This window comes from Equus asinus, chromosome X (genome assembly GCF_041296235.1).
Source record: "Equus asinus isolate D_3611 breed Donkey chromosome X, EquAss-T2T_v2, whole genome shotgun sequence".
In the NCBI taxonomy this organism is placed as follows: Eukaryota; Metazoa; Chordata; class Mammalia; order Perissodactyla; family Equidae; genus Equus; species Equus asinus.
This window is the reverse complement of record NC_091820.1, coordinates 56,565,197-56,588,123: the sequence shown is the minus strand read 5'-3', so window position 1 is coordinate 56,588,123 and position 22,927 is coordinate 56,565,197. Positions and strand designations below refer to the sequence as shown.

Sequence of the window (22,927 nt, the reverse complement as noted above, 5' to 3'; positions counted from 1 at the left end):
ACACACACCCCTCCAGTCACAGACAGGTGGTCCAGAGCAGCTAGTCCCAACTTTACCTGCAAAGCTTGAGACCTTGAAACAAAGGGAGAAACTGAGGCACTGCCTTCAGGAGCCTCCCGTCATGCTCCGTAAAGACACGCCTCCGCCTCACTCAGCATCCCTACCTCTCCTCAGCACCAGCACTACTCAAGCGGCAACCAGTGAGGCGGGCCAGCGGGCAGGGGGAGGTGGCATTTTGCCCTCATCCTGTCACTCTCCCAAAGGTCAATGCTGTTCCTTTCTGCTGCTTCTGCTGGGGCACGTCAGACTCAGACAGTCAGCATGTCAGCTGTCCAACCATTTCAGTCTCTCCACCCCAGACCCAGCCGTCCTTGTGTCTTGCGTTTCTGTATGTAGTACACCTGTCCAGTTTGTTTAGCCCCCCACCCCAAGCCCCTCTGAGTCTCCCTTATCCCAGCCAAGTCTCTACCCATGTAGCTCCTCAGAATGCGGATGTCAGGACAGAAAAGGTCAGAAGAAAGCTTCAGTCAGCTCTGCCTTTACCCTGTTGGGGAGTTCCATTCTTTGTGCACACAACTCTTAAACTTGGTAAGTCCCATACGAGCAAGGGCTTTGTGGACTTCAAAGAGGGATTTTATTATTTTTTTATTTTTTATAACTTGGGTATTGATTTGGTGCTCCTGGTTTTACCAGCACACCTGACACTTCCAGTGATATAGGCAACTATGGCCTGGATGTTATCTTGAAGTTGTCAAGTCATCCTGTACCAGCAACCCACAAAGCTGGGGCTGGTCCTCTTCCAGCCCCAGCTGGGCACACCAGAAGACTCCAATGTAGTAAACTAGTTGGCTCTCCTGGATAGCCTTAGATCTAGGGCCCCAAACCTGAAGGCAAGAGGGCTGAGAATGGCCCTGCCACTGTTCTACATGTGACTGGAACAACAGCTTTGAGTTTTCTCTACTGTACAATGAGAGCAAGCACTAGTCATCCTGGGTCCTGCTAAGGTGGGTTGTGTGAAAACAAGCAGTTCCAAAAACAGATCAGAGAGAGAAAAGGGTGCTTCCTTTCACTGGTCTCTTCCTCCCAGAGCCACACCATCCTTCCACCACCTATTTGATGGTGACACTTCTCAATGGAAGGCAATTTTTCATCCCGGAAATGAGACTCTCAGGGAAGTTCTCTGTCTAGGATACCGCTGGGTGCACAATGGGGACCACACAAGATGGCAAAAAGGGTAGGCAGTCTGTCACCTCCTCCACCCCGAAGCTTGTTCAAACCCCAGCATGTGTGATGGGTGGAAGGAGAATCAGGTTTCATTAATTTTTCCTCTGGCCTATTGGCCCCTTTCCAATCCCAGTGGTATATCCTCCACGGAGTAAATTGGTAAAGAAGCTACAACATCTAGCCGAGGCGGTAAGCTACCCTTCTTAAGAGACTAAGGGCCCAAACCTTCATATGTTGTCAGATTGGAGAGGGGAAGACAGGGTAGCAATCCAATTAGAATTGAGAGATTTAGGGGGTGGAAGGTAAACTGGGGGGATGATCTGAACAGAAGGAAGGCTCTGACTCGTCGGTCCAGCTCCCAGCACTCTCCCAAGAGCCCACCCTTCCCAGCCACACAGAACTCACACACTCCCTTTGCAAAGAAGCTCTGTGTATTGGGTGCAACAGCTCTGGGGTCTCTATATAAATAATATACAAAACCCAACAGCTCAATGCCTCACATTAACAAAAATACTAAAAACTCATTAAAAATGGAGCCTGAGGGAAGAGCCCCAACCACTACTGGTGCTAGCCCGGGAAGGGGACTGGGAATTAAGAGGAAAGTGGGGGGGGGGGCACATCCAGTGCACAAGCAGTTCCTCCAGGTGGCTCAGAAGCGTCCAAATAGGTTGGTACTGGGCTGTGGCTGGGTATCTGTGGAAAACCAGAGATTATCAGGGGTGGGAGACCAAGCAGAGGTGTGGGTGTGCATGAGGAAAGCTATTCAGGTACCAAGGGAAGGGATGGAATGCAATGCTTCCCCCCACAACCTGAGCCTGAAGCAATCACCTCAGTGACTTCGCCCCCCCACCCCCATCTAATCCATGGGGTTCTTCTTCGGAAGGAAGGCAGGCTTACTGGAGAGCTGTTGTTGGAGCTGCCGGACCAAAGCTGCTGTCTGTTGCTGTTGCTGTGTCTGCTGAAGCCCCTGGCGCTGGAACTGAGGTGGAAACAGGAAGTGGAAGACTGAACTTGAACCTTCCACTTCAAACCTTCCACTTCCTTCTCCATCCTCATCTCCCAACCCCTTTTTCGAGTGCCATGCCTTGCCTCCCACCTCTACCCCATTGCACACTGTCCCCAACCAGTTCCATGGCTGTGTGCCCAACCTGGGCAGCCGTCCCTGAGCCCGGGACTGTAGTCCAGCAGCTACCTGGGGCTGGGACTGGGGCTGGGGTTGGGGAGGAGCCGCCTGCTGCTGCTGCTGCTGGTGTGCTTGCTGTTGCTGCTGCTGCTGTTGCTGTTGCTGCTGCTGCTGTTGCTGCTGCTGCTGCTGCTGCTGCTGTTGCTGCTGCTGCTGCTGTGAAAACATGAGAGATACTCCTAAGGAGAGCAAGGGAGCTGAGCCTCAGTGGTGGAGGGATGGGGATGGGGAAGCAGCAGCAGGGAGGGAACTCTGGGTCCACTGCCCTCCTTCCTCAGAGAGCTGCAGAGGAAGAAAACACATCTAAAGGATCCAGCAGACAACTCCCAACTCTCTCCCACCAGGACCCCCAGAACAAAACGGGGGAGAGGAGGGAACTAACTTCTTAAGCCCCTACTATGTGCCAGCCACTCTGCCGGGAGCTTTATGTACACAGCCTCATTCAGCCTTCATAACAACCTGGAAGAGCTTGTGCCTCCCCTCCTTCTTGGGCTCCCAGATCCCAGAGGAAATCCCAGGGCCTTACCCGCAGGATCTGCTGCTGCTGCTGCTGCCGGATGTGGTATTGCTGCTGTTGCTGCTGCTGCTGCTGCTGCTGCTGTTGCTGCTGCTGTTGCTGCTGCTGCTGCTGCTGCTGCTGCTGCTGTTGCTGCTGCTCAGGCAAGATGGAAGCTGATCGGACGCCGGCCTGGACGCCCTGGGCGCCCAGTGGAGTCATGGTACCCATCATGGGTGTTTGCTGCAGTGTCTGGTGTGAAAACCTACAAAGAAAGAGGTCCAGAGGTCAAGGCACAGAGCGGGGAGAGAGGGGGAATATAAGGCCTGGGTCTGTGGCCTGAAAGAAGTGTCAACAAGTCATTTCATTCATTCCTCCTGTCACTAACCAGAAAAGCCCTCTTACGTTCTGACATACTTCTAGGCTGAGGAACAAGAGGCAAAGACAGCAGCCCATTTCAGTGTCTCAGAACCTTCATGGGTAGGAATTTTTCAACGCCGTTTTAGCTCTTTTTCTCTTATGAAAATGAAAACCAGTTTTAGCACGGGGCAGGTATTCTATAAACACTCACTGAGGTGGTTTCTGGTATTGTTGATGGTGGTCCCCAATAACATCTCAGCGTCTTAAAGACTATTGAGTCCCACTGCTCTTTACGCCTTCCTCACCCCAATCTGTACATCACTGTAACAGGCTACTGGCTGGGCCCTCTGCCTCATATTTTCCCTCACCTTTCCTATGTATCGTATCCACACGTTCCACATTAATCTCTCAAAATGCCCAACTCATCACATCACTTTCCTCATCAAAAGAGCGCTTTCTGGGATTGTGTCTCAACTCTGCACTAGCACTCAAGGCCCTCTATCAACCTGCCCGCTCCTAGCCTATCCCTTACTTCCCTGGCATGAATTTTACACTCTATCCAAGCACTTTTTCCTCCTGTCCTCCCAGCCACCCAACTCATTCTGCTCCCCGTGTCTTCGTTCATGCTATGTCCTCTGCCTAGAACACCCTTCCCTCTCCTCCTCTCCACAAACCCAAATCAGCTATTCTTCGAAGGCCAACGCAAGTCTGACCTCCTTCCTGGCACTTTCTCCGATGACTCAGGCCCCCAGTGGTGTTATCCCCTACCTGTCTGAATTCCCTTTTCACTTCACAGCACACAACTGCACACCTAATGCTGCCTCTTCTCATAATGTTCTCTAAGTGTTCTTCTTAAGTGTTCAGTCTCATCTTCCCCAACGACAGTAAAAATTCTTCATGGTGAAGGACTTGGTATTTTTTTTTGGCATCTTTCCTCACCCCACCCAGTGCTAGCATAGTGCTAGCCACACAGTGGGCAGTTAATCCTTCCAAGTAAAGGACTTTTCCTCGGGTCCACCCCGCAGTGTTCTAAATTCTAAGCCGCAGAACCCCAAGACATGATTACAATGTCTTATCTGAGGCCTGATTAACATGCGGCATGGTGGGACGATTTGTTCATTAGTCTATTCCAGTGCGAAACTGCTCTGCTAAGAGCTTGGTGACTCTTGGTCACACAGTGCATCAATGAACCCCAAATTTTTCCTTATCATAGTTGGAGAAATGATTTCTCCTCTCTGGGCCTCAAAGACACGTTGGGGAAGTAGGTGTGATACTAGTGCTTGCCAGGGTCCCTTCCAGCTCTGGCATTTTGTGATGACAGGCTATGTGGCCAGATAAGTGGTTTGCACATCTCGAAAAGTCTGACTAGTCCCATCACTCCCAGGCGTCGGTTTTCCCAAGTCAAATGCGCCCTCCTATCTCACTACGTCTTCACAGCCCTCCATCTCCTTGGGTACCTCTGACTGGAGGTCAGCCCATGTCCGTAGGTTGGGGCCTGCTGGTGCACATAGCCACTGGGCCGCTGTTGCAGGTGGCGAGTAGGATCTACAAGAGTAGGATTGGTAGAAGGGTGGGTGCTCTGATAAGGCTGGCTGGAGTAGCTGGGGGGCACCATGGTACCTGCGGGGCCTGTGTGTTGCTGCAATCCCACATGAGAAACATAAGGAGTATAGCCCTGGAGGGAAGGAGGAGAGAGGGAGTCAGGGTCAAGAGTGTGCAGAGCAGCTTGCCTCAAGCTCCCCGAGTCTCACCATCTTGTGCCCTTACCTGGGAGGTCTGCAAACCATAGGAAGAGCTGGGAGTCATCTGATGGACAGATGACTGTCCCAACATCCCCTGACTCTGCTAAAGGGAAAAAGGGGACAAACTCAAACTCAGGAAACACTTTTCGCCATCTCGTTTCTTCTATCTCCCTCTCCGCCTGTCCTTGTGAAGATCCCAAGTGTCTCCTCAGTCCTGCTGCCCTCAAAAGCCCCTCTCCCTGACGGCCCTCCCTACTGCCCCTCTCACTATCTTTGCCTGGAGCTGTTGGCGAAGGCGCTGTCCTTGGGGCACTGCAGGCTGCTGCTGTCGGTACACAGAGGTCTTGTAGGAAGAGGGTTCCAGTCCCATGACGCCAGTCACGGCTGTGGGTAGCACTCCAGGGTAAGGTGGTCGAGTCGGCAGCTTCTGCATTGGTAACCGCATAGGGCGGTATGGGTCCACACGAGGGCCACCTGGAAAGGGGATCAGGCTGACCTCTGTAGGCTCCTCATCCCTGTGGTCCCTGCTCTGTCCTGGTCATCCATAGCTCCTCGGAGGAGTGGCATCATCCTTCAGGTGGGAGGAATGTTCAGTAATTGCCCTGTTCCTAGTGGCTGGCACTCACCTGCAGGTAGTGGCTGGTTCTGGGTGTACAGGCCTATGGAACCCTGCCTGTAGCTAAGGTGGGATATGGAACCAGGGTTGGCGTGGTGCAGGAGGTCCGGAGGCACGGTCACACCATAGGGGCCACTCCGCCCTGGGCCCATTCCATAGTCCTATATGAACGCAGAGGAGGGTGAGTGAGCAGTAGCTGAGGAGTGGGACGAGGTTGGGTAGGAGGGCTGAAGAGGAGCTGGATCCACAGAGTTAATTTTTGTAATTCTTATGGCACCCCTTCCGCACACACCTGTGCCCCTCCCACAAACCAGAAACTGAACAGAATCATGAAGCGCGAGAAGCTGTGGAAGCAGCAGAATGGAGGCAGCACTAACCTCTGTCTTGGCAGCAGGCTGGCTGCGTTTCTTGCCCTTCGTGGACTTCTTCTTGCGTTCCTCAGTACTAGGTGGAGCAGCCCCAGGCTTGTCAGTTTTGGGGGGCTCTGGAGCCTTTTTCTCAGGCTCTAGCGGGGTGGGAGCGGGGGGCTCCTCATCCTCTGGTGGCAGTGGCAGTGGCTCCAGGTAATAGGCACGGGGCCGGGGCCGCAGGTGTGTGTGGTAGAGCAGCAACCGCTGCTGCTCCTCGCCTCGGGCCACTCGCCTGTCGACCCGGACTGTTCCAAACCAGCCCCAAGAGAGTGGTGCAGACGGCTTCAGCCCCTCAAAAAGATCCCAGGGAGAGATCTTTTGTTTGGTGGAAACCTGTAGACCCTGCTCCAGAAAATGAGAAACAGTGAGCTGTTGAAACTCGGAAAACAGAAGACAGACTTTGAGGACTTGTAGGAGCGGGGAAAATATCTGTTGGCAATAAAGGAAAAAAGTCACGGGTAGATTCAGGGGAGATGGTGAGAGGAAGACAGATGGACACAGACACACGTACATCCACGCGGAGGAGACAGAGTCAAGAGGGGAGAGGGCGATGGGTGGAGGGAGCACACTCAGAGACAGACTGACATTCAGAGGAAGACAGAGACAGAAACAGGAAGGGAGAGAGAAAAGGCAGTGAGAGACTAAAGACAGGCAGAGAGAAAGAGAGAGACGGGGGAGAGAGAAAAAAACAGAAAGAGAGAGAGAGACGAAGAGACAAAGTGGAGAGAGACAGAGAAAGGCGAGGTGAGAGTCGGGCAGCGAGCGAGCGAGCAAGACAAGGACACTCAGAAAGACAGACAGAGACAGACGGGCCAGGAAAAGCAGTGAAGAGAATGTATATATGAACTGCTTGGCTTTTGGATTTTAAACTCTGCATCCTCTTTTTCCTCTCCCTCTCTACTATACACAATAATTATGGTTACTCAACAAATACTGCAACTGACAGAGTGAGGGGAAAGAGAAAACTGTGCTGAGATGGTGAGTGGGGGGAGAGAAATGCAGGGATAAAAGAGATACTGGCTGTCAGCCAGACAGAAGGGTGCGGCACAGGCAGAGGTGGAGTAGGACAGGAGGCAAGTGGGGCAGAGGATAGAGGAGGGTGGGGTGCTGAGAAATGGGTGGTATGTTCAAAGGTGGGTAGGAGTGGTGAGAGGTGGGCAGGAGTGAAGCAAGAGACCAAGGCGAGAGGGTGAGACTCCCAAGATGGGGAGAAGAAATGTAAGGAAAGGCACGTGATTAGCTCAGCGCCCAGAGTCGGCTCTCACTGGCCAGGCCCTGTGAGCCTGCTATAGCTACAAGGTTAAGGCAGGGAGGCTCTGGCCCAACGGGGAAAAGCAGCGGCGGGGGTGGGGGGCCCAGGACTGGAAGACAACAGAACATGCCTCTTTCTTGAAGATGGAATCAAAGCCGGCAATCTTGTTGCCCTTGGTGTCAATAAGGGAGCCCTGTGGCTCACATGTGATGACATCTCGGGTCTGCTTGGGCAGTGGCAGCAGCTGGCGAACTTTTTCCAGACTGTCTGATTGGCGCTCCCCCAACTCTTTCTGCAGGCACAGGAAGATGGGACAAGAGTTCAAGGACACAGAAAAAGAGGGATGGGAAGTCTCAGAGGACAGCACAGAACCTGGCATGAAGACGCTCAGTAAATCCTCACTGTATGAAGAACGAAGGAAAAATGGACATGAAAGGGGAGGGTAGGGGCTCTGGCCAGAAAGAAGTCCCTGGGCTGGACAGTAAACACAGGGGAGAGGGAGCCCATATCGTAGTCCCCCGAGCCTCGTCCTTGCCTCCTCTGCTCACCCGCAGCTTCTTCACCAGGTTCATGTAGGCACGTTTGTTTTCCTCCATGCTGCCTTGAGAGATGCTGGACATGTCCGCAGCCAGGGTCCCATTGATGAGCACGCTCAGCATGTCCAATACAGTGGTGAAGAGCTCGCTGTGACAGGAAGCCAGGGAGAAAACAGGAGAAGAAAGAGGTTCAGACAGACAAAGGCCTCAGGGTGGGACAGAAGTAGGGAGTGTGCTTAAGACGTCATCCCGAGGGCACCAAAACCATGTGGGGAACCCGGGACCTCAGAGTCTGCAGTGTCAGCCACACCAATCACAGCGGGTTGTGCAGCTGGTGTGGGGGAAGGGGGATCTCCTTGGGTACAAAATTGAAGGGAGGAGGTGGGGATGCTTTACTTGTTGGACTGCATGTCGACAGTGCCGCTGATGATGATCTCCAGGAGGAGCACAGCCCACTCTGTGGTCTGTTGGGTGCTGCGCTGCACCGTGTCAAACATGCCCCCCACCTGCCAGGGCCACAACAAGTCAGTCAGATGGTTCAGGGGCCAAGTCCGGCATTCAGGGAAAGCTCAGATTAGAACCTGGGTTTGGTCGACTTAGGACACCCAAGGTCATGTTCCAATTGTAACTATGATTTGCTACATGATCTCAGGCCAATGACTTAATTCTTGACATCTCTAGGCCTCGGTTTCCTTTCTTATAAAATGATGTGAGTTGGACTAAAGGATGTCCAAGATTCCATTCAACATTCCACAATGGGTTTCTCAGGCTGCTAGGGCCCAGCCAGAATCTAGGATACTGAGGCGGGGCACCTGCAAGGATCCATCCCCTTAACCACTTTCAGGTCTTGCATCCTTTAGGAGAGTCGGGTTATTACTTGAAGACCCAGAAGAACCTGGGCCCTCCATCCTCACCCCTGCCCTCCTCCAACTGGGGCTTCTTTGCTCTGCAGTTCTAGCCCCACCCACTTCCTTCTTCTCTTCAGCTCCCCGTCTCACCAGGTTGAGCCGCAGTTTGAGTGCCTCATGCATTAGCTGCTTTGGTTTGCAATCATCTAAGTACTGGTCATCTCGCCAATTATTCACAATCTAAGATAGAAACAAGTATAACACACAGCTCAGGGATCCTCTTGTTTCCATCCCAGAGCACCCGAGGTATTCGTCAGAAAGTACTGAAGGTTCTGAGTACATAGTGGCCTCCTGGGTGCATCCTTCTCTGCCCTCCTGCCTGGCTCCATGGCCCAGAGACCTGTACCTGGTGCACTTGGCTGTAAAGGGAGGTAAGGAGTCCCTCACGCTGCTCATCCTGCCCTTTCAGACACGTCAGCACCAGGGACAAGAAAGGCTGCTGGCTCAACAGGGACATACTAGAGAAGGGAGGAAAAGAAAAGAAAAAGAACAGGACCATGGGCTGGAGATCAGGCAACTTCCAACCTGATCCCTCCAAGCCCCAGACTCTACTCTCCTAAGATCTAGCCTCTTGTGCAGCCAGGCCCACTCTTATCCTCTGATTTTCCACTTTTCTATGATTTTTATCCTCACCCCTCTACCCCATTTTTTCTTCTTCCCTGGGCCTGCCTCCTCGCCTTTTCACCCCTCAATCCTGGGCCCCCCAAAGCCGCATTACCTCTTTTGCTTTTGTCGATCACGTTCTTTGCGGGAAGAGGAACCCAGGTGCTGGCCCTTCTCCAATTCCTCCCCAGCAGCCTTTAACACATGCCCCTGGACTGAGGTGGGCAGTTTAGCAATGAGGGGGGCCACCAGCCATACACCAGAGCGCTCCAGAGAGCTGGAGGACAGATGGAGTACACAGGGTCACAGAGGAGCCGGGCAAAGGCTGGCATCAGGTCCTCTCCTTTCCTGATGGGCACGCCTGGCATCTCCATGCGGCTGAAATCATTTACACTACCAGGACAGAAACTCATAAGGGGATGGGTCTTAACACGTTTCTACCCAACCTGAGCACAGGCTTGGTCTTGCTGCTGCTGGGCATGTTGCTTGCAGTGTTTCCAGAAGATGACCCTGTCTCTGCTGACTGTTGGAACACCTCGATTGTGGCCTTGGCAATGTTCTCTAAGAGGGAGTTCATCTCCTGGGGAGGATGAAAGGCACAGGGGTGCTAAATGGGCAGCTGGGAGTGAAGGAAAACATATGGTAGGAGGGATGGGGGATGAGGGTGGAAGGCATCTGTGGAGGTTGATGGGAGGGTAGGGACACAACTCTGCTGAAGGTCATGCCCTCCAGCACCTCCATATCTCTCCAGTTCCCCACCGTCTTCTCCTTTACATACCTCCTTACAGTTGTGGCCAAAGAAAGCCTCCACCACCACCACGAACCTTCCCCACAGCGCAGAGCACCAACACTCCCAACCCATTTCCCTTATCATTAACTCCACACATTTGCCATTTTCCCATCCTCTCTTATCTCTCTCAGGTCAAGAACCCAAGAGTACGACCTAGGTTCTGCTATGGTGGCCCACCTCCCTGACACATGGAGCTGAAAGTGAGCACAGGAAAGAGAGGGCCCGGCACCACTCACATTGTTAGGGGTCTGCTTGATCATGAGCTGCAGCTCCAGGGAAGACTGACGCATGGTCCACTGGTCCAAGTTCTGTGACAGAGACCCCCCCACCCCCAAGCTGGTCACCACTGTGTGACCCCCAGCCTCTTATCACACCAAGGCCAGTTCCCGATGTCTCACAACCTTGAATCACAAACGCCTGGAAGTCTAAGAGTGACTTTTCTATGCCCCCAACTTTAGGAAAGACTATACCTAAATAACCCAAAATGGTTGAAAAACCTATCCTATTTTAAAAGTGGTTCAGGAAAGATTTCACATCTTTCTCCAGTTTTCTGTTCCAGAGCCTCAGATTCCTTAGCATCAGGAAGTTCTGCTTAATGCTTAACCTAAATCCTTGACGTTAAAGTTGAAGCCTGTTTCTCCTGCTGTAAACCAGCTGCTCAAAGTCCTTTACAGACCTGAAGGCTACTGTTAGCCAATCTCTCTTCGGCATTATCTCCTCTGGGCTGAAGAGACCTCATGCCTTTAGCTTTTCCTCAGTGGCTTTATTCTTCCACCCTCCAGTCACCTGAATGTCTGAAGCAGCAGCACAGCGAAGCTAAAAGGGCACAGGCATACCTGGGTTCACATCCCGACTCCAAACTTACTAGCTGTGTCACCTTGGGCAAGTTATTTAACCTCGTCAAGCCTCAGTTTCCTCACAGGTCAAACAGAGATACTCATACCTACTTCACAGGGTTGTAAAAATTAAACGAGAAAATGTACATAGAGTGCTGAGCACAATACCAGTACCTGGCACAAAGCAGTCACTCAATAAGTAGCAGCTGTTCAGTAGTAGGACTATTCATTACTGAGCCATGACCAAAATGACGAACATACAAGGCCAAAAACTAGGCCTCCCAGATGCTATGCTCCCCACTGATAAACGACAGTCCTACTCCAGAGAGCTGTGCCCTCACCCAGTTTACTTTAGAGTCTAGACTGTATGGGCTTGACTTCTAAACCCATGCTGGAACTGTTTCTCTCCCCACCTTTCATCCACATCCTCGTTCATCTTCCTGCTTAACTCTCCCTCTCTTTTTCTCTCAAGAGTCCTATTATTTCACCCCAGGCTTGGGCCCCACTGCTTCCTCCAAGACCCCCATCACCTTGGCCTACCTGGAGAATACGCTTAATGCGTTGTCGCTGGGGATTTTCCCCATCCTCATTGTCCAGCAGCCGATGTGGGTAGCAGATGAGCTGCATGAGGCGCTGGGCCTGGGCGCTACTCAACACTGGGTCTTGTAGGTCATTGCTGTCCTCACACAGCGATTTAAGGCAACGTTCTCCTACCCATTCCTGAGGAAGCTGATAATCAGGGGACCGGGGCAACCAGCGAGGGGGTTAGGGGTAAGAGGGATGGGCTGGGGGCTGGTGAGGGACATGATGTATAGTAGGGAGGTGGCGTGATCATGGCTGGAAACAGGACTATATTATATAGAGGCATTTAGGAGGTGTGGGGGGAAGGTGAGACTGACCTGTTGGCAGATGCTGCGCAGCACGTACTTGGCATAGACATCCAGACTGGCTGTCTCCACAGAGATGTTGCGGCCACCCTGCCTCCGACCGCCACTGCCACCTCCCCCCTCCTCCTCTGGAAGTTCTTCTGTTCCTCCTGTCACAGTGAAGCCTGAACCCTTCAGTTCCGCATCGCCTGTGGTTCACCGGTGGGAGATAGGGAGGGCAGAGTGAGATCCGAACGCTGTGTAGAGACCCAGCCCGGACCCACAGAGGCAGCAACTCCCCAAATCCTGCCCTATGGGACAGAAATATACTTCCCTCCCTCCTCTCCTCCCCAAAGGTCAGAGAGACCACCTTCAGGAGAGAGAAAGACTGTCCTTTGTAGTTTAGCTGGCACTCCACCCTATACACACTTCTGGCACCACTCCCTTCCTACCCCCATACCAAGTACAAACACAGCCTTGAGAACAGCAAACACAGCTCCATCCACGATGCGGTTCTGGGAGGCAGCCAGCAGGTGGCGGTCACAGGAGGAGCGGATTCCTACAGTAGGCTTGTCTGGGGAAGGAGCTGAAGTCAGGGGAAGCAAAAGTAGAAACAGTGGGGGTGGGGTAGCCGCACTTTCTACTGCTGGCTGGCTCAGATCAGGGGCACTTACTTCCATCCGACTGGCAAGGATTGAGTTGAGGTGTCTTGAAAAGGTGAAGGAGGATGCGGCAGGTAAGTCGGGCCCCGGGCTCAGAATCCTGCTCACTGCAAGCTAAAAGAAGGAAGACAAAACAGATTGGAAAGGATGAAGGTGGACTGTGTGTGGGTTTGCGGGTGGTGAGGGGCCAAAAGGGGAGACAGGTCGGGTGAAAGGAAAAAAACAAGAGAATGCTGGAGGAAAGGTGGAGCAGCCAACTGTTTTGCAGTATAAGGGGAGTACCTTGAAGGGTCAAACACCGGAAAGATCACAGCTGCAAATGCGGGGTAAGAAAGAGGCCCTGCGCAGCCTGAGGCACACCACAGGACTGGCCTCTGGTGAGGCCAGGGAACCCCACACTGAACAACGTGAGTCCACTCATCACGTGTGTACTGAAATTTGGGGTCCAGAAATTCTAGGGGTTACGGATTGGTAGTTCACCAGCATTAAGGAGTGAAGGGATGGCAGCACAGCGAATCAGATCCTCTAGGAGCAAACACTGCCGAGCGATGAGGATGGCAACAAAAGTAGCCAGGGAATCATGAAAAGACAGGTCACTGACCTGGGGGAAAAAGCAGACAGACATCACGACTCAGTGTGGAGAGAGGGCACCTACTCAAAGTGATACGCCTTCAATTTCCAAAGCTCTGTCCCTTTACTACCTTGAGTACTGGGACCAGAGCCCTGCCCTGGTAACTGCCTCCTGCCCCAGTGGGACCCCGCCCTGAGTCTCACATCTACATTGCAGAGGAGGTCGTTGAAACCACAAGTGCCATTGTTAGAGGAGCAGCACAAGGCTTTAAGGACTCCTAGCCATTCCGCACTCAGTGACTTGCAATAGCCGGTCAGCTCTGCACACAGGATTGCGATGTCATTCACCCTGGGGAAAAGTACAAATGCCCTCAGGAAAATCCTTGTTCCACAAGACCTCAGACTCATTAACTTTTCATCTCCACCCGGCAATAACCAAGGTAGCAGTACCTCCCGGGCATCTCATCCCTCCCAATATCAGGCAGGAGCATGGTGCCCAGTCCTCACTCAGTACGCCCCATACCTATCGGGATCATGGTGCCCCACACAGACGTGCATAAGGGCATTGCAGACAAAGCTGTAGCGGTTAGCAGGGTTCTCACTAAGACTCTTGCCTAGCCCCGTGTAGGTGAAGGTGTGAGCTGCAGGGTTCTCCAGAGTGTCAATCATGAACTCAGGTGCCCAGCGCATATTGGATTCTGACGGCTCCACGTTGCAGTAGATGGTGTTCTTCACCTTGGAGCAGAAGTCGCTGCAGAGGTGGGGGAAGGGAGACAGTACTGTTGAAGAAGGTCTGGTGAGGTAGAGGGATGGTCAGCAAAGGGGAGAAAAGAAAAAAAGGAGGGACCAGGGACCCTGGGACCACAAAAGGGGAGATGGGACAAAGGAGACTGGGCAGGAAAGGAAACCAGTGAGAATAAGGCGCAGGGGCCTCTGGAGGCAGCGGGGAGGAGTGTGGGCCCCACAGAGGCAGGCTGGAGGAAAGGCTGACGAGGACGGCCCATGCTCAGGACCCAAGAACATGTGGAGGACACAGTCCCCAAATGACCCTGCAGAGACAGCAGGGTCCTGGGCTGTGCTCTGCTCCCGAGTTGGGCAGCAATGGGAAGGAGGTGGAACTAGGTCCCACCCTCTACCCCTTACCTCCCACCTCTCTTACCTGAAGAGCTCCCCAAATTTGCTCTTTAAATGGCTACAGGAGGTGTACAGATCATAGAGATAAGCAAGGATACAGCGTTCTGCAGAGGAGCCATCTGACCGGTTCATCCCATGCTTCACTACGCCACACAGCCTGTCACAAGGCAGCAAGGTCAGGAGGGTCAGCAGATGGTATGCAGGGGCTGGGGCACAAAGGGCCCTGGACCCAGATTCAAGTCTCTGGGCAGTACTCTCCCCTCCCCACCTGAATGGAATGCACTTTCCCACAGTGAGAGCTTCACGTGTTCTCCACAGGCCGCTTCCAGCAGCGTTCACCAGAGCCCTGCGCCTTTCGGTTATTTCGAAGCCCTGCTTACCCCTCAAAGACCTGTGCCATCTGGTCCTGGTTGAGGATGAGGCAGGCATGATAGTGCCGCAGGACAGCCACAATGCACAGGCACAGGCTGGTAGTGTAGCTGCCCACCAGATCCGAGGATTTGAGAAGCAACTCAGCCTCAACTACACTCAGTTCATTCAGTAGCTAGCAGAGAGAGTGGGGGGTGAGAAATGAGAAGAGGCCCTGCATGTTATATATAATCCCCCTTCCTGTGAGCAAACTGTTGCAAAGCCAGGCCTGAGCCCCTTCCTGCAGGAGTCGCCTCAGTATAGAATGGCCCTGTTGCCATATGCCACTGCCGTCTATTCTATTAACAACACAAGCCACGTCAACGATCTAACCAGTCTCCAAGATGTGATCCTATGAACTGCACCATGGGAGGACACTGAGTGCCGAATGCTCTCATCTGTCTCTTGGGCCTCCCCAGGGAGCACTTGAGTCTCTATTCCTGCTGTTTTAACTCATGTTCCATTTCCCCGGTGCTAGTCTTTCTGCGCCTCCAAATAGCCTGGGACACTAGCTTGAGCCTCTACTCCTATCCTTATGACGCTATAGAGCACAAACTCCTTCCTTCCCCCTTATCTCCCCAACTTCCCCACCTGAATGGCAAAGTCGATGAGGCCACTGATGCTGAGTGAATATTCCATGAGGTCGAAGATGAACTGCACATGCTGCACCAGAGGCAAGTGGTATGACATGCCAAGGGCAAAACTTGTGATCTGCTCCAGAACATTCCGGGAGACCTGATAAGGGCAGTGGGAGTGAGACGGGAGTAGAGAGAGGTGGGAAGAACCAGGGAAGCAGGAAAGGATGATGGTGGAAGGGGATGAGACTGGGAGGCTTAGCCTGCCTAGGGGGGAAAGAAAAGATAAGGAAGAAAGGAAAGTAGGACAGGAGGCCAGTGTGGGGGAAGGGGTCTGGACTTAGGCCCACACCTGAGCCGTGACCTGGTGTTGGTCATAATGTGAAAGATGCTGGAACTTAGCAAAGATATCTTCAGCAGTGGGGAAGGCTTCAGGCCGGTTGCGCCGTCGCTTCTGCCCATCCTCCCCACCTGAGGGGACAGTCGAAAGGGACCAGTCAGGACCAGGAAGATAACTAGTTGACTGGGGGTAGGGAGGGGTGGGTATGGAGAGAAGGCTATAGGAGGGAGAGAGGGAAGGGGGAAGGAAGGGAGGGAAGGTGGGAGGGAGGGAGGGAAGGAAGGAAGGAAGAGGGAAGAAGGGAAGGGAGGGTCAAGGAAGGGACAGGGGAGGGATGAAGGGAAGGGGAGAGTGAAGCAAAGGTTTTGAGGACCACAGACTAGGGGGACCTTAGAGGAATATGTACAGGGAGGTGCTAGGTTGAGGGAGGGAAGGGAGAGGGAGGGCGGGCAGTATGGGGCTTACTGTGAGATACCTAAGAATGTCAGGTCTCCAGGATTCAGAGGCACAATAGGAGCAAGCTGGTCTGCAGAAGGGGGGAATGAGGGGGGAAGTTTCAAAAGGACTAGAGCTCTCAGGAGACTCCAAGAGACAGGACATTGGGACATGACTGGGAGTTCCCTATGCTGGGAAAGGGAAGACTGACTAGGGCGCTCTTTGGGGGAGATCTGTTTAAGGAGCCTCACACCCACCAGTTTCCGCCGTCCCCTTGCGGTTCAGAACCTTCAGGATATCCTTGGTTATTTTCTTGATGGCATGTCGGGCATCATCTCGCTGCTTTCCCACCCCAAACAGTACGACCAACCGCTGGTTGCACTCATGGCTGCATGACTCCTCCTGCATCCCAGCAGCACCATCAGACTCCAGCATGAATCTCCTTCCCTCCTCTTAAAAGCATGCTCCATGCCCCTGAGCATCCCAGGGCTCAAGCCCTTTCCCAGCATACCACACCCTCAAGAACAGCTCCAACCCCTCGGCACGGTCCTCGGACAGAAACCTAGGCTCAAAATAGATGGTCACAAGGTGTTGGGGAACAGTACCTGGGGGATGGGAAAGTGTGTGGCATACTGCACATGCCGTGGCTGGTCATAAAGAACCCCAAGGGTCCCTTCTATCTTCTCCTTGGGTGGGGGCTTCACCTCCTTCTCAACATCTGGTTTCTCAGGGGATGGACTGCCCTTCCCCTCACAGGGCATAGTAGGAGAGAACAACTAAGAGAAAGGCGAAAGGGCAGAACATTTAAAGGAAGAAAACGGGAGGAGGGGGCATAAAGAAATCCCCAAAAGCAGCAGAACAGGAGCTGGATTCTTCCATAGCGGAATCTAACTTACTGAGAAATCAGGCTTCTCCATGTCCTCAAACAGTACACTGGAACTAGGGTCTATGTCCATAGACTCCGAGAGCCCCGGATCCTGAGGGCACAGAACGTAAGCAAAGCTGCTTTAGCTCCAGGGAGCTGCTCCCCACCATCTAGAAATGTTGATTGACAGGAGAATTGGAGAGAGGAGACCACATTGGGAAAAGCATCGGATGTGGATTCAAGCCTTGACCGGTCGCTTAACCACCATGGGCCTCGGTTTCCTTCAGCTTTAAAATGGGGATAAGAGTACCTCATAGGGCTGTTGTGAGGATCAAATGAAAAAAACCAGATGTGGGAGCACTTTATAACCTGTGAAGTACTAAGCAAAGACTACCCTCATTACTAGGTGAAGGATTCTGAGGACTCTGGAAGCCAGGAAGGTGGGAATGTCAGAAGAAACTGTCCAGGGCAAGGGAAAGCCCACTCACCTCCAGCTTGCTACTGCTGCTGCCCTCAGCCTCCTTGCGCTCTGGATCATCAGCAGGGTCATCAAAGGGAGACGGAGGCCGGGGACCAGGGGCTCCAAAGGCAAGGTCCCCTCGGGAGATGAGGGTGCAAGTATACATGTTGTGGGAGAAAACATCATGTCGAATGAGTTCACAGAACAGCAGTACCAAGTTAAAGAACTCCACCCGCTCACTCTCACTTCGGGGGTCCGCTGGAGGGAGGGAACGAGAAAAGATGAGTTAGGAGACCACAAGAGTTGGGCAGAGAGAGAGAGGGACACACCTAAGGTATGGTGCTCCTAGACTGTCTGAGGGAGGCAAGAATAGGAACGACCAAAAAGAAAAAAACACCCCAAAACTGTTGAAGGACAAAGTGTGGTTGGTTACCCCACCTCCTGCCCCACACACCATCTCATAAAGGAATATGGCATCTTTGCTGCTATTTATACATGAAAATGCTTCGATCGTATGTTCTTTTTCTTCTTCTTTTTATTTCTCTACTCTGTTAAACTGTAAGATGATCAAAGACTAGAATTATGTCCAAAAGTCATTCTGCATAGAACCCAAGACAGAAATATATACCACAAGACCCTTAATTATACTTTCTGATGACAGTGACGGGTAACTGAGTCTAGGCAGAGGTAACCAGAGGGTGGCAGGGGACCATACTCAGCATGGGAGCCTGTGTATCCAGAAACTGCAGGAGAACATCCTGGAAAATGGGAGCACTAGGAGCAGAAAGGGAGCCAGAGGCGATGGAACCCTTTTCATCTGCGGCTTCTGATTCTCCACAACGCTGTAGGACGAGAGAACCAACTGTAGGATTGGATTTTACCTGGTTCTTCACTCCTTCGTGTGTAATCCTTGAACTATCACCTGTTTCGCCTCCACCCCAAGCTTTTCACTTCCGCTCCCCCTTTGACCTCTATTTTCTTTACCACCTCCCAACTGAAGACTTGATCGCCTACAGAAGGAGTTAGAGAACTCTGACATCAATCTGCTCCTTTCTACTTTTGCCTTATGTCCTCAACTTTCCCTTTAGGTTTTCTACCACCTCTTTATTCTCACAACTTCCACTTTGGTCCCACTACCAACTGAATCTCTCTCCAACCCCGGTTGCCACTGCCCCACTGGCCAGTCGCATTGTCTTATCTCTGCCCCCTAACCTCAGCCTCAATCTCTGCCTGTCTCTTCTCCAGCAGCTTGGCTACCACCATAGCACGATGCCGACCAGAACGCTTGCAGCTGACAGCCCATTCACACAGTAATGATACCACAGCATCATCATCTGAGGAGATCTGGAGAGTAAAGGAAGACAGGGGTGAGTAAGGCAGGGCTGGGGACGAACAACTGAGTTCCAATTTTTGAAAGACTGGGCCCCACCTTAAAACATCCTAGGCCCAGTAAGATCATCTCTTCAGACATCCCCTGGTTTCAATGCCTCACCATGCCTTCCCCTCATAGATACTGTTGCTCCTGCAATGCTTTGCACTTCTTCTATACTCCCTCTTGCTTACCTCATGCCCATCCTTGCTAGGCCCCAATCCAAAGATTCGGTTACACAAGGAGTCAAGAGAGTTGCTGAAGTCAGAGCGCTCAAAACTATGGCTGTCCAGCACTTCCAAAGTATGGAGCACCCGTCCAATGGTGAAGCCTAAGAAGGAAAAGTGGTAAAGGGGACTTCACTGGAGACCCACTGCATTCTGACTCTCAGATCTATATGTCCTTACTACCCCCATCCTTTCCTCAAACATCCTTCTTACTATCTGACCGCTGACACCCACCTGCAGTAGCTTCCTGGCACTTATCAAAAGACCAGCGAACCTCAACTGCCTGTCCTCGCTCCTTGATCTGCTGCTCAATCTCCCGCAACTTTGCACGGACCTGTAATATCGAAAAGGAAGGCTTTAAGGATGTACCAAGGCATGCAAAAGGCCAGGCCCCAAGCTAAAAGAATAGTACCAGACTCCAAGTCTGGTAATTTCGCCTCACATCTCACTCTAGGGGTACCAGAGTATTGGTCAGACTTACCTGCTGAGTGAAGGCACTGTTGCCCTCTGGCATGGGCAGGTTGGAGGGGGCAATAGGCAGGTGGTCAAGTGGTGAGCCAGTCTTAATTCGGCTATCAGTCAGTGAGTAGTGCCAAACCAGGGCACTAGGACAACACAGGAGGATGGTCTGCGGGACAGGAACAGCTAAGTCAAACTCAGTTACCATGGCTCTCTCTCTAGAATCCCATTAAATGACCCAACCCTTAGATTTCCAAGCCAAAACTATTCTGAGTCCCTGGGGTGGCAACACTCCATCTCCGAGCCCCTCACTTCATCCACTCTCCTCAAAGGCTTTGGGCCTACTATTTAGCCCTGGAAGGGAACTAACTAACTGAAAAGGAACTAACACCCTAGAATGAGAAGTAACAATCTCCAAGCAAGTATTCAGTGTCTACTCCCACTTCCAATTTAGAATCACCACCATTCTCCAGGACGGGCACCCAGCTCTTCTCAGGATTTTCCTTGAGCCCACCCAGTACCTACCTGAAGGATACAGCTGAGGCCAAAAACTAGGGGCCGGTGCTGAGGGCACATAAGTAGGTCACTAAAGGGTGTAGAGGGTGTGCTGCTAGTCGGGGGCTGAGGAGCAGGGGTGGTGGGCAGTGTGCCTGTCGACTGAGCAGACATCACATGAGACGAGTGACTGCTCACGCCATCCAGCTGCAGGGCCAGCCTCCGGGTACAGAAGTAGGCAAGGCGGCGAGAGAGGTATGCAGACTGAACGAATTCCCCAGAGTACTGTGAAGACATGAGGATCAAAACCCCCAGTTCTCTCCAAGGGACACTGCTTTCATGTCTTATCCCTCCTCAAATCCTCCCCAGCCCCACCCAAATCCTAGGCCTTACTCGAAGCAGCAGGGGCAACAGCAGTTTAAGCAATTCATCCTCTCCAGGGCGGATTTTCTCAAAACACTCAAGTACCCAGGTCAGGAACTCATGTCTGTCCAGCATTCCATCCTATGGGTACGAGGGGTGGGAAGAGTATTAGTTTAGCCCAGGGACTACTAGAGATGAGGCAGATAAAGGAAATGAAAGGATCAAGAGAACCACAACTGGGGCAAGGCAGCAGGCAGATTCTGTTCCACACTGACAGAGTATGAGACCAGGCTCAATCCAACGTTCCACACAACATGCCCCACTTCCTACCTGAAACATGAACATGGCCAGCTTCTCATTGTAGTCCCACTGCCGGATTGCCACTTCTACATCATGGGGCAAGGGCCCTATAGTGGAACCACAGCCCCCGCTTCCTGCAGGCCCTGGCCGGTAGTATTCAGCCATCTTTTGCAGCTGCTCCCATAAGTACTTGGTGATGATCTGAGTCCATTCTGGGGGAAAGATGGGAAAAGGGCTATTTCATACTCTCTCTCTGCTCAGAACACCTTCTGTCCCCCACCCCAAAGCCCACTCACCATACTTCTAAATCCTATTTGTCCTCTTGGGCTCTAGTCAAATGCCATCTTCCTAAAGCCTTCCCAGGTGTCCCCAAAAGAAAGTAATATTTCTGCCCACTGAAGTCTCAAAGAACCTTCTGCCACCTCTTTTGACACTTACTACTTTCTACATTTAATTACATGATTCGTACATATGCCTTAGCAGCCCTACTAGAGTATAAGCATCCTAAGGGCAGGGATTAGGTACTGGTCATCTTCATATCCCAGCATCCGGACACAGTAGGTACTCGAGAAACTCCATGTTTACTAATTGAGTGAATGCAAGATACAAACAGAAGCAGGGAATATAGATAAGGAAGGAGAACGATTCCAAGGGCCTCTCTATCACTCCTTGAAGCAATGAGTGGTGGGACTCCTGGTATTAGGAGTTACTCACCCATGAAGGGGTCAATGACATGTCTCTTCTTAACCTTGGTCTCAGTGATTGCTGCATAGTAGGCACAGGTCATCTTAATGAGCCAGGCAGCCCGCATCACAGGCACTGTGTATTTGGCTAAGTACCCAAACACTTCTTCCTTCTTACTGAAAATGGGGACCTGCATGGACATCGCAAATAGTGAGACCTCTATCACCCCTACAAGCTGGCATCCATGTAGCTTAACCTGGGAATAGGAGGGTACTTGGTGCCCACGCTCCCCTCCTTGGCCTGAAGAACAGGAAACAGTAGCTCACCTTTTTGGCTAGTTGTGTGAGTGGCTTGGTGCCAGCCAGGTCAGTGAACCAGGTGTTAATGGCACTCTGGGATCGCGCCGTCACCAGCCAGAAGTTGTCCTTCTGGTTCACTTGGGGCTTCCTGCGACCAGTGTCAGGGAGGGTGTTACAACGTAACTTCTCTGCAATAATGCTGCTGAAGTTGGAACTGATCTGAGGGAAGAAAACTACACCTCAGGGTGGGAAGAAGGGGCAGAGAGGTGGTTGTGCCTTTGATGGGCAAATGCCAATGTGGTAGCATTAGGTTATGAAGGAAAACTCAACCATTTAGGTTGTCCCTTGAAGTCTTCCCAACCCAAGCCTTTGCTCCTTCTCAGATTCTTCCAGCCTTTTCCTTCAGCCTGGCAGGGTTGTCTCACCTTGGCAGGATTGAAGTTGACGTTCTTGGCACTGCCATGTTCATCCCCAGAGACAGCAGGCTGGTTATTGAAGCCTTGTTTTACATTCAGGGCCGTCAGTTCATCCTGAGGCAGGAAAACGACATTTTAGCTTTTTTTCCCCTCAGGGGTGGTGGTGGTGGGAGAGGAGGGCAGAAGAGAAGGGAAGAAGGGGGAAAAACAGAGGAGGATCCTGAGTGGAACAGATTGTTACTTAAAGCTAGGCCCTTACATTCATTTGGACACCACCCTCACCCCGCAGTCACTAAGATTCCCGATCGCCCAGAGCTCACTCAACATCTCTCTTCCTTGCAAGCTTGCGAGCAGCCGTAGCTCACCAAGCTGCCTCCGACAACTTTCTGAGGTGTGTGTGTGGAGAGGGGGGCGCCTCCAGCGTGGCCCCTACATCACCCCCTATTCACACCCAGGACCCCCCGCCGGGTCCTACTCTCCTACACCAGCCCACTTTACTCTTCCCCCTTTCGGGACTTTCGCTCCCACGAACCCGCCCCGCCCCCCCTCCCCAAACCATCAGTGCTTCCTTCTAGGCGGATCGCTTGCCCCTGGCCCCTCGAGAGCCCGGATTTCTGAACGCACCTCCTTCTGTTTGGGATCTTGAGGGTACACATCGGGAGGCCCCAGCCGCGGCCGCTTCAGGGGCCGGTGTTCGTAGCTCAAGATCCCGAAGGCCGCCATCTTGCCCAGCCCGTAACGCCAGAGGCGCCAGCCGGCCCGGCGGCGGGGGGAGGGGGAGGGGGAGCCGAAAAGGGGGGCGGCGGGGGCGCGGACGGCAGCCGAAAGACAACAAGGGGGCACGCTCAAAACTCTCGATCATTGCCGGAAACTGCCGAGGGGAACCGAGGGACGCCGGGAACCGTCGGACAACGCCGAGCGCAGCGGGGGCGGGGCCTGGGCCGGCGTGGGGCGGAGCTCCGCGCCCGGGAGCCGGCCGCCGGCGGCCGGAGGTCGGTGTCGCCCGGCGAAGGTCTACGGAGCGGCCGCGCGCGATCGTGGGGT

The 22,927-nt window shown here is 52.7% G+C and overlaps 1 protein-coding gene across 17 annotated transcripts; it reads right to left on the bottom strand.

Annotated features, from left to right (window-relative positions):
- Positions 1-1,637: 1,637 nt before the first annotated feature.
- MED12 (mediator complex subunit 12) lies at positions 1,638-22,766 on the bottom strand. Of its 17 annotated transcripts, none has more exons than XM_070503259.1 (46): positions 22,508-22,766; positions 21,893-21,997; positions 21,495-21,686; positions 21,199-21,358; positions 20,515-20,696; positions 20,215-20,325; positions 19,852-20,106; positions 19,349-19,495; positions 19,102-19,201; positions 18,835-18,971; positions 18,484-18,615; positions 17,987-18,113; positions 17,300-17,529; positions 16,843-16,923; positions 16,552-16,722; positions 16,204-16,348; positions 15,987-16,037; positions 15,524-15,642; positions 15,188-15,331; positions 14,569-14,732; positions 14,214-14,345; positions 13,578-13,805; positions 13,259-13,403; positions 12,965-13,085; positions 12,497-12,598; positions 12,283-12,408; positions 11,856-12,031; positions 11,497-11,676; positions 10,357-10,428; positions 9,777-9,910; positions 9,446-9,607; positions 9,074-9,185; positions 8,818-8,907; positions 8,216-8,325; positions 7,832-7,967; positions 7,414-7,575; positions 5,999-6,373; positions 5,632-5,782; positions 5,274-5,479; positions 5,031-5,108; positions 4,884-4,938; positions 4,721-4,808; positions 2,934-3,168; positions 2,417-2,563; positions 2,122-2,203; positions 1,638-1,917 (listed from the first exon to the last, which is right to left on the bottom strand). In XM_070503259.1, exons 1-46 carry the CDS (start codon positions 22,604-22,606, stop codon positions 1,874-1,876), a joined length of 6,501 nt encoding a protein of 2,166 aa, XP_070359360.1. In that variant the 5' UTR covers positions 22,607-22,766; the 3' UTR covers positions 1,638-1,873. The 17 variants fall into 17 exon arrangements, with proteins under 17 accessions (XP_070359360.1, XP_070359361.1, XP_070359362.1 ...); XM_070503260.1 differs by having other exon boundaries at positions 2,417-2,560; XM_070503261.1 differs by having other exon boundaries at positions 5,283-5,479.
- Positions 22,767-22,927: the final 161 nt, after the last annotated feature.